Source organism: Vigna radiata, unplaced genomic scaffold (genome assembly GCF_000741045.1).
Source record: "Vigna radiata var. radiata cultivar VC1973A unplaced genomic scaffold, Vradiata_ver6 scaffold_310, whole genome shotgun sequence".
Taxonomy (NCBI): Eukaryota; Viridiplantae; Streptophyta; class Magnoliopsida; order Fabales; family Fabaceae; genus Vigna; species Vigna radiata.
The window spans coordinates 122,367-133,621 of NW_014542572.1; the positions used below are offsets into that span (position 1 = coordinate 122,367).

General features: G+C 33.6%; 1 protein-coding gene and 1 pseudogene across 3 annotated transcripts; one reads left to right on the plus strand and one right to left on the minus strand.

Moving 5' to 3' along the window:
• The first annotated feature begins 4,289 nt into the window (after positions 1-4,289).
• On the plus strand, positions 4,290-5,542 carry LOC106780438 (annotated as a pseudogene).
• Positions 5,543-6,461: 919 nt separating this feature from the next.
• LOC106780437 (G-type lectin S-receptor-like serine/threonine-protein kinase At4g27290) lies at positions 6,462-10,852 on the minus strand. Of its 3 annotated transcripts, none has more exons than XM_014668721.2 (7): positions 9,207-10,851; positions 8,956-9,108; positions 8,346-8,500; positions 8,040-8,250; positions 7,653-7,890; positions 7,407-7,557; positions 6,462-7,320 (listed from the first exon to the last, which is right to left on the minus strand). In XM_014668721.2, the coding sequence occupies exons 1-7, from the start codon at positions 10,486-10,488 to the stop codon at positions 7,012-7,014; spliced, it is 2,499 nt and encodes an 832-aa protein (XP_014524207.1). In that variant the 5' UTR covers positions 10,489-10,851; the 3' UTR covers positions 6,462-7,011. The 3 variants fall into 3 exon arrangements, with proteins under 3 accessions (XP_014524207.1, XP_014524208.1, XP_022632704.1); XM_014668722.2 differs by having other exon boundaries at positions 8,956-9,069; positions 9,207-10,850; XM_022776983.1 differs by lacking the exon at positions 6,462-7,320 and having other exon boundaries at positions 7,406-7,513; positions 9,207-10,852.
• Between the last annotated feature and the right edge of the window lie 403 nt (positions 10,853-11,255).

Genomic DNA, 11,255 nt, shown 5'->3' on the forward strand with positions numbered 1-11,255 from the left:
GGAAGGAATTAAAAAACCACTTAAGTTAAGCTGTAATAACAATAGGAGCTCAAGCAAGTTAAATCATGTTATAACATCAAGTTCCTGGTTGCTAAAGAAAGGGTACAAAGTGAACATATTTCTATAAAACAGTTAGCCTTGATGACATCCTTTTACTAAGGAACTTCCACCTAAAGTCTTTTAGGAGCATGTTGCTCATATAAGTGTTTTATGAGTTTGAAGAATTTATGATTTAGTGGGAGTTAGTCACTTTTATGTGTTTTGAATTATGTTTGATTTTATGTATGCATACATTGTCTTTTGGACATATTTGGTTTTATATATATGGATTTTACTCAGATATTAAATTTATTATATGGATCTCATTGAGATAAAATAAGAACCAATTGAAAATAGACGTTTATATGTTACCTTTACGTAATTTTCATGTTATACATTTCATGATGAATCTATGTCATTTAGTTATTAGATGTAAAATACATTGAACATGTTGATTTATAGTTATTAGATTTTGTACATTATGTGATGTAAATATTGTCTATTGTGTTGATTTTGTTGAATCTGTGTTGTTATGATATTTTTTGATATGCAGGTCTGGTTTTGTGATAGTGGATATCACAAAAACAAACCTGCTATTAAAAAAAATTACAAGAGAATAGGCCTCGGTTGTGGCCAAAACCAAGGTAGAAAGCCTGCCTATGGCTTCAGTTTAGACACAACCAATGTCATAGGTTACATGAGAATTTAAAAAAAAAAAAAAGGCTTTGGCAATAGTTCAAGCTAGAACCGCTGCCATATCCCCACGTTATTACCTCGGTTGAACCAAGGTAATATCCCCTCCCCCCCCTCCCCCCTTTTCTCTTCTTTACTACTTCGGTTGCTGAAGAACCGAGGCAGTAGCCATCAAGATATTACCTCGGTTGGAACCGAGGCCAAAAGTCCCCACCCTTTTACCTCGCCCATATATGCCTCGGTTCAGAAATCGAAGCCTATTGTAAAAAAAACCGTTGTCGGTTTTCTTTGTTGCACTAATGATGGACGAAATCTTTTGAAGCATATAATGGTCATTTTGAGCTCATACAGTCTAACACATTTATAAAGATTATAAGGTCACCTTAATTTAATTTTGATGGTACACATTTCATTATGAGTCCCTATCATTTGGTTCTCTCAGCAATAGTGATCATTATCAAATTTAATCGGGATTAATGTAATGAAAAACTACTTTGGTTCTATATGAGGATATAATCAATGGACAAGATTTTTTGAATATGCTAAAGACATATAAAAGCCATTTTGAACTCATAAAGTATGATGACTTGGGTCCCAAGACTAGTCATGGACCCATTACTCAGAGCATGGCTAGGAAACTCCAACAAGATTTGGAAGAGCTAAACCCAGAAGGACAAACCTTATTCATCCGCTTTGAGTGGAAGCCAGGAGACCTACCAGAAGGATCAACAAGAGACATACTAGCCCATGGAGAAGGGTAGAAGAAAATTCAAGTGTGCCAAAGTAAGAACTAGGTCGCTGAGCGCACATCCTAGGGCGCTCAACGCCAGCGGATCTGTTTCCCTCTTGAGTCTGTTGGGACTTGTTGAAGTCCCTAACTTCTTTAGAAATAAGCTAAAACTAGTAGAATCCAAGTTGGGTATAGAAAGTGAGATTTGTGTAAGTTATGGAGTATAACCTTGTAGTAGTCACTTAAAAACGAGTTAAGGATGGTTATATGAAGTTTTCTAAGTCTAATTGATGGTATAATACAATCTAGGAGTGTTAGAAGTTGGGAAATGTGCATAAAATTGGTCAGGAGTGGTTGAAATGTGCAAATTCTCCAATTTTGGTGTTGTAGAATTATGTAGTCTCATTGAGCCAACCGACTTGGTGCGCTGAGCGAGTGGGCTTTAACTGAGCGAACAAACTTGGTGCACTGAGCGAGAGGTGAGTGAGCAGAACCTACTGTTTTTTTTTTCGCACAACGTGTTTGGTGCGCTGAGTGACTATTTCAGAACCTGTTTTGAATATTTCTTTGTTTTATGATAACTTTAAATTATGTTTTGACTTTGTGAATGATGTAAAAGTAATTATGAGATTATATGATTATCAATGTTATGTGTTGTGATTCAATGTGAAAGTATATGAATATAAGTATGGTTTCAAGTGGATTAAAGGTGAAGTGATATCAATGGTTTCACGGTTGGTAAGATGGGTTCCATGGAGAACTCCTTCGGTATGGTTTCAAGTATTGATAGTATGAATGGCCAGAGTTTTGCTGGGGTTTATCTTGAAATTCTAATAATCATCCATGCTCAAGTAGAGAGTGACGAGTCATGTGGTGAGAATAGCAGGAAGTCCGAACTTGAGGTGCCTTTCTCTAGTTGGTAAAAGGGCCTTTGTAGGACTAACCTAGTGTGGTAGCTTGGGGTAGTTTAGCTATTCCACCACACTAGTGCAGGAATCCCTAGAACTCTACATTCCGTACAATATCCGAATTAGTTAGTCTAAGTCTTTGCATGTTAAGTATATAGGTGATATGTATTGTTTGATATCTAGCTTACTCTTGCTTCTGTGTTTGTTTGTCTATATGTTGTTTTCTCTATTGCAATAATCACCTTAACTGGTGTGAGCTTAGGGATGACATCTTTCATAGATCTATTTTTTTTTCTTGTTGAGAGAGAAACATCCGAATAGAAAATTTTACTCTTTAAGGATAGAGTCTTCTGCTCTAGTAGTTTGTATTTTCCTCGTAAGTTATCATGTATGTAATGTTTTATTTTGATAATTTTATTCTACTAAAATGTTACATTAAGATAATTATATTTTATAAATTAATTCATTAAAATGGTTTAATTAAGATAAATTTATTACTAGTAGCATATATTGTTATGAAATTTTGCTTCTAAATAAACCATAAACAATATTGTGGAAAGCCAAATTAAAAATGTTAAAATTAAAGAAATATTATATAAAAATTACATAAAAGATTGATTTCCATACAAAAACACGTATATTGCTATTTTTTTAGGTTCATCTCTATCGAAAATAAAATTAAAAGAGATGTTAAGATGTTTTAATATTAAAAATTATTGAAAATTATTCTATTAATTAAAGAATGAAATTGCATATTTATTATTGACATCTAATATATATATATATATATATATATATATATATATAATTATGCCGACAAATATGCGCAGGCCTCTTTTAACAAAGGTTGGTAGCCATCTATTGAAGCCTGGCAACGACACATCTTCATCACTGACGATGACTCAGCCAATACGTGTAGCTTCCATAGTTCCTGTTTCCTGCGTTTACCTTGTTGTCCTCTGTAACAGTATAAAGAGTTACTTATTATAACTTTTCCTAAATTAATTAAGAGATAAAATAAGATAATATTAAAGGTAATACAAAGTTAACAAAAAGTTAAAAGACAACTATTTTATATTAATTTGTTATTTTATTCTTTTATCGTACAATAAACTTGTTATTGTTAAGAGACATTAACAATTTTTCTTGAAATTTAAATTCAATTATTATATTATAATTGATATTTTATTTGAACTTTTATTTATAATTTAAGAACAAATAAAACTATGTTTTCTTAATTTTGATATATATGAAGTTCTGATATTATATTTAATTGATAGTGTTTTAAAATTATGGGTTAAATATGTTTTTAGTCCCTATACTTTGGAGCGATTTTGGTTTTAGTCTATCTTTCAAACTATGGTACAATTTAGTCCTTCAACTTTAGAAAATTCTGGTTTTAGTCCTTTTTACCAATTTTTTTTAACTTTATTTGCTGTTTTAAAAGCGTTTCTCAGTTAACATTGAAGCAAAAATGTGTCAAACATTTTTGGTAAAAAAGATTAAAACCAGAGTGAGTTTTCTAAGGTTGAAGGACTAAATTGTATCATAGTTTGAAAGAGGGACTAAAATTAAAATCGCCCCAAAGTATAGAGACTAAAAATATATTTAACCCTAAAATTATTTAAATTTATTACCATTTTATTAAGTCTGGTTCAATATATAATTTGTTAAAATTATGGTTATTATAACTATTAATCTAAACATTGTTTAATAATTGTATATACAAAATATGAAATTTTACTGTGTGTCATTATCTAAATGCTATAAAATTATATTTATATATAACTCTATTTTTAATTTTAATATTATTATTAACACTGTAAAATTTAAATCTAGTCTTTCTAACTGCAAACAATCCAAAAGCCATTATATATGTCATGATTGGAAAAAGTTTGGATCACAAATTTTCCACTCTCCCTCGCAAATAAGGATTATAAAGTCTTTGATTTGAAAACTTTTACGTTCTTATCAATTCTTACTAGTTTTTCATTCGTGTTAACTTAAACATGATAATCAGACTATGAAATGATATTGTTCATTAAGACTTGAGAGTTAATTATGAGAGAATGCATGCATGTTGTGGCAGCTTGCTCTCGGTGGAGAAAGCCATGCTCAATCAAGGGTTTCAGAGGAAGATTACTGGCAAGCTGTTTGGCCAAACACTCCCATTCCCACTGCACTTCAAGAGCTTCTAAAGCCTATCACTTCAGGTTGGTTGCATATTCATTAATTCTCAACTCTAGATTACTGATTCATTAATTCTCAACCCTGTTCAAAGCATGTAAGCACTGATTGATTATTGTTTGTGAAGTAAAGATAAAAAAAAGTTGTATTTTTCGATTATTATGACACAGGTGTTGAAATCCAAGATCACCCTACTAAAATTGATGATACAGAGTACCCGAAAACCTTTTTCTATGAGCATGACCTTCACCCTGGCAAAACCATGAACGTACAGTTCAGCAAGGGTCTCTTTGAGGAACCTGTGAGTTTACTCGCATGGTTAAGGAAAGTTAAAGACACTGATAAAGAAGGATACTTTTGATGAGCTATGCATCAAGAGAGAATCTATAGAGGGAGAACACAAGTTTTGTGCAAAATCCTTGGGAACATTAATCGGTTTTGCCATTTCAAAGCTGGGAAAAAACATTCAAGTACTGTCCAGTTCCTTTGTGAATAAGCAAGAGCAATACACTGTGGAAGGAGTGCATAATCTTGGAGACAAAGCAGTGATGTGTCATGGGCTCAATTTCCAAACCGTGGTGTTTTACTGTCATGAAGTGTGTGGAACATCAGCTTTCATGGTTTCACTTGTGGCTGCTGATGAAACCCAAACTCAGGCACTTGCTATTTGCCACTCAGATACTTCAGGCATGAATCATCAAATGCTTAATCAAATTATGGGAGTTGATCCTGGAACTAACCCTGTTTGCCATTTCCTTGGCACCAAAGAAATTTTATGGGTACCCAATTTAGCTGTGGACACTGCCTATCAGACAGAAGTTGTTCTTTAGTCCATCTTCGATCCGCACCAGGAGTTTGTCTTTTGTCTGTAAAATTTAGTATTGTGTGTATGTTTGTACCTTAAACCTCGTTATTATGCTATCAATGCAGCTGTTGATGATGATGGTTGGATGCAATAAATATGTTGTTCTATGAATTTCATTCGTATGCCATTTAATTTCTAGTTAATCATAACTTCGTCTGCTATGTCCATTAATGATAAGATGCCACAGGTACATACATAAGATTTGGTTAAGAATACGCATATTGGAGGGCACAACCATTGGAAGAAAAATATTTAATTTTCCATTTAATCAATGTGTAATATTTAATAAACTTCATATGACCGATAAAGTACTTACTGCGAACCTTGTATTCTACTTTTAATTCAATTTCACCGTTAAACATCGATGAAGCTAAAGTCTTTTAATTCAATTCATTAAAACGTTATCTGTTTTATGATCTTTATGTATAATTCTCATTGTTGCATATTGATGAAGATAGAATCTTTAGAGTAACTCCACTTGTAATTTAAAAGGTTTAGAAATCTACTTTGACTAAAACTCTGTCAAATTCATCAAATGTTATTATTTTCACCAACTTTCTTGTCATTTTAGTTTTCAGTGACGCGATTAAAGTAAAACCAACCAAATTAGTTTCTTTATTATTTCTCTACTAACAAGGAGTTACTTGATTCACAAGCTGAGAATATAACATTCCGTTAAACTATAGAACCGGTAAAATATCTATAATTTTAGTCCATTGATAGAATTGAGAAAAAAAGACAAAATATATATATATATATATATATATATATATATATATATATATATATATATATATATATATATATATATATATATATATGTCTCTTGCTGTGCCTGTGACAAGCACAAATTACAGTGTTGCTATTAGCATCAACTTAAACAATGCAACTACCAAAAGAAGAAGAAAAAATGGAATATTTGTGAATGGATGTTTAAACTGTTATAAGGCTCTTGTATAGTAAGATTTAGTAGAGTTTGAGTAGATAAATCCTTTGCATTGTGATTTGGTTGTAAATATAATCAATGAGGTAGGGAAAATGTCATGCATGGCTTTATTACCCTGTCGCCAAATAATAATGACAACAGTATATAAAATTTTAAGTGCATTCAATAAAGCATTAAAAAAATTGATATTCTTATTGTGTATATAATTGGCAAGCCCTTGGGAGGAAGTGTTAATTAGCATTTGAATTCACGTTCTTATGAATTCTTACTAGTTTTTCTTACATGTTTTTTTTTTCTTTTTTCTTATAGAAGGTTATGCTAGCCATCATTATATACTTTGGCATCTTAGATATGTTGATATTCCAATATACATCTATCATTTACTATCACAAGAAAAATATTATTAAAACAAAATTAAACAGAAGGTCAAACCAAACCCATGAACAGAAATTACAACTAAACTTCCTAAAGAGGCTAAAATTTTCTAGAGATAGGAAGTTGATATCTGTCATGAAAAAAATATTCTGAATTGATCACAGATTAAGTGTTCCATTAAAAATATTTCCTAATATCCAAGTATAAATTAGTCAATTTATTAGCATAGCTATTCTCTTCCCTAAAAATATATGAGGCAAACAGTGCACTACCGAGGCTCTAACATGGTAAGACTTATATCATTGGTAGAAGAAAACAGGTGCTTGGTAGAGGACTCTGCTCCAAGAAAAATTTTCTCCTTCTCCATAAGGAAACCAGGCTCCTTAGGTTGAGGTAGGGAACTCTCACTGCTCAGCATCACTACCACAGTGGACATGTTTGGCCTATCCTCAGGATGCTGTTGGACACATAAAAGACTGATATGGATACAACGCAATGCTCCTGACAGAACAGATGAATTCTCCATGCATGAATCAAGTAAGTCCAAAGGTCTGGTTTCTTTCCAAAATCTCCATGCCTAAACAGTGTAACAGACATGTCATTACTAATATTTATTGCTTGTAAACAAAAAAAGAATCATGTCCTTTTTAGTTTCACACTTACTTGTCCAATAAGGTTAATACTATTATTTGAATGTGAAAAACCTCTGTTCTTCTTTCCACTTACTATCTCTAGCATTAGTACACCAAAGCTGAAGACATCAGATTTCACTGAGAATAGACCATAAATGGCATATTCAGGTGCCATGTAACCACTGAACAAAATCATTAAAAGTATGGTTTAGAAGTTCAGAAGAACACTGTGTAGTGGTAGATGCAGATTGCAAATTCTGTTGAGATATTAACTTACTATGTTCCAACCACCCTTTTTGTATTTCCTTCAATCTGATCTCCCCCAAAAGTTCTAGCCATGCCAAAATCAGATATTTTTGGGTTGAACTCATGATCAAGTAGAACATTACTTGCTTTGAGGTCTCTATGTATAATTCTCAACCTGGAATCTTGATGAAGATACAGAAGTCCTCGCGCAACTCCACAAATAATATTGAAGCGTTTAGACCAATCTAAAATTTTAGCCTTTGCCTGATCTGCCAGATTAATAACATTGCTAACTCATTCTCTGGAAAAATATTTGAAAAAAATAACAGGAAAGAGTTTTGTGAAAGAGAAACTGGAGGAGGAAAAATTCTAGAAGAAAATGAAAATTAAATTGAAAAAGAAGTCGAGAGATTAGAACCAAATATAAAGGAGTCAAGGCTTTTGTTGGGCATGTATTCATAGATAAGCATCTTCTCCTCTCCTTCAATGCAACAACCAACAAGCTTAACTAGGTTCCGATGCTGAAGTTTGGCTATCAATATGACCTCATTCTTAAATTCATTAAACCCTTGTCCAGAACTTTGTGAGAGTCTTTTCACAGCAATTTCTTGCCCATCTGCTAGGGTACCCTATAGTGTCACACATATAGGCCTCATATTAATATGGTTCATAAGATGAATTCTGGGATTTTATGTTGAATCAGGGAAGTATACTGCATAATTACCATATATACTGTCCCAAATCCACCTTCTCCAAGCTTATTGTTAATTGAGAAGCCATTAGTTGCTTTGGTGATTGCAGCTTGATCAAAGAAAGGAAGCTCAAGCTCTTCCTCATCTTTATTATTATCTACTATCAAGGAATTACTTGATTCACAAGCTGGAAATATAATATTCCGTTAAACTCAGAACCGGAAAATTATCCATATTTTTTTTTTTTCTCTAGGAAAAGTGCAGAACAATTTGAGGTTTACTCTATCGATAGAATTGAAAATTGAAATATATGTTTCTTTCTGTGCCTGTGACAAGCACAAATTACACTGCGTTGTTATTTGCATCAACTTAAAAAATACAACTACCAAGAGAAGAAAAAAAAAAAGAAGGAACTTTGTTAGGGGATGTTTAAACTCTTGTGCAATGTGATTTGGTTGTAAATATATTCAAAGAGGTGAAGAAAATGTCATGCATGGCTTTAATACCCGGGCCATCAAATAATAATAAAAATAGTATATAAAATTTTAAGTGCATTAAGTAAAATATTAAAGAAAAATTGATATTATTGTTGTGTATATAACTGGCAAGTCCTTGAAATAAATACAAGAGTAAGGAAGCTACCTCTGAACTTTTTCATTCTCTTTCCAAATTGGTACAAAGCTAGAATGGCTGCAACAACTGCGGCTGTTGTGAGGACTACTGCCACCACCTTCATGTTATAATTTTTTTTCTCACCTTCATGATTTATATAGAATTGAGAGAGCAGAGTAAATTCTGAATCATTGAAAACTATTAAAATTATGACAAAAGCAGAGCAAGTTCAGTAAAAGTAAATATACTATAACCTGAGAGATATTAAGTGAAGACCTTACCTGATTCTAAAATTTTAGTTCTAACATATAAATCCCAACCACCAGCAGAAAACTCTCTGATATCCCTGAGATCACCAAACCACATCAAACAGCCCTTACCTCCTCCTCTAACATCTGTATTTGCATAAGCATTACAAGAACAATTCGCCAAGCATTTATCCCTGCACTCAGTGAGACTCATACTCTCATTGACCCAAGAATTTGAAGTATCTGGAGCTTTCAGCTGATTAAATTTAACAAACCCATGTTTCTTTCTTTCCTCACAGTTCCATTCTTCAGAGAGAAAACATCCTTGAGTCCAGTCCATCATGTCCCAGTGCTTCGGAAATCTTGGTTTAAATCCACTTAAACAGTGGCACACTGGAGAATCACCAATTACGCAATTCCCATTTGATCCACAGATATTGTAGGAATCACAGTTATCTCTCGGTACAGATGCATAAATCCTCCAAGCTTGAGCATCTTCAATCCATATGTACCTTTGGCGAGTGGAAATAGATTGGTTCATAACAATCCTTGAAATGATAGACTCATTCGTGAGGCTGTAGGTGTAGTACACCTCATTCTCGTTGGAAACAAACTTGAACTCAAAAACTGGATTTGCCTTCAATTCTGGGGCACCACTGAATCCAAGACCATTCCAATGACCACCACGGTAAAACACCTTTGACCCCTTCCACATCATCACTTGAGGAAATCCTTCGAGAGAGATACCCCAACTGAAATCACCTGGTGATGGATCATCCCAATTCTTCCAAGCAGATACACGCCGCTCAAGGCCGGTTCTTAAGTCCCATCCCAGCTTCATTCCTGGTAAAAGTGTATCAGAAGGGTAATCAAAGCTTTGCCACAAGTAGCTTTCAGGATCTTGGTCTCCTTCATCTCTCACTACCAAATTTCCAGAATTTAAAAGCTGGACAATGGGATTCTGAACCTTCTTTGTGGAGTTTGCTGACCAAGCCACAACCCCATTATGGTTAACAAGCTCAAGATTTCCCTCACTGTTAATATGCAACACACTTGAGTTGCCTTTTACTGGCTTGCCTCTGTTTGCAACCCACACAACAGTCTTCACAGGTATTGACTTGTACCATATCCCCAAGTAAAGATCTGCAGCACGTCCTGGACGGAAGAAACCCAATTCAAAAGTACCCTCTTCAGAAACCAATGTATTGCCTACAGAAAGTGGTTTAAATTGGGATATAGAGTCAATTGCAGTGGAGGTGCACAAAAAGAACAGTAGAATCTTAGTAAGAACAAACATTAGAAGAACTTTTTTCATCGCTTGACACTCTCGAAGCTCTGTGCTTTCACTGAACCAGAGTTTTCCTGTGTCTGGACAGCAAAGAGGAGAATAAGAGTTACACCATGAAGCTCACGGTTTTAACGTTGGATTTCTGTAACTGCTACCGTTGAGTGAAAAAAAAAGAACATGAAATCGGTAACGGCTGATACTAAATTCCTCAATTTCTGGCATGGCCAAACTTCTTTTTTTCCTATTTGTGATTTGGTTTATAAATTTCTTAGCTGGAGAAAACGTCTCTCAAAAATATAGTATTACTTACGTTGAAAGCGAAACAAACGTGAATACAAACACATTTTCTGAAGTTTGTGTCAAATTTTTCTTTGGACAAGTTTGACCTGTATTAGGTAGACATGAATATAAGGTTACCTCTTTTGTTGGTCCTCGTGTCCTATCAATGGCGAATGTCTAAGGTTGTTTTATGCTGATATTAGATATTAAAATGAATGAACAAACGTTTTGCATTAAACTCTCTTTTTTGTATTTGAGTTATAATTATTGATAGCTTTTTGAAGAGTTGAATTAGGAGAAAAGTTACTTATAGACTGATTAAGCTGTAGTTGGAACGAAAACTTAAAACATGTGGAACTGATACCATTAAGTACCACCTAATGAATTAGTCTTTTGCATAAAAGAGCTCCTAAAATTGTAGCAAAGCAGTAGTGGATGTTCCTTAAAACCTTGCAAGTAGGTAACCTTGTAGTGTAACTAGCTCAAAGTGAAACTCAATATCCATCACACAGTAA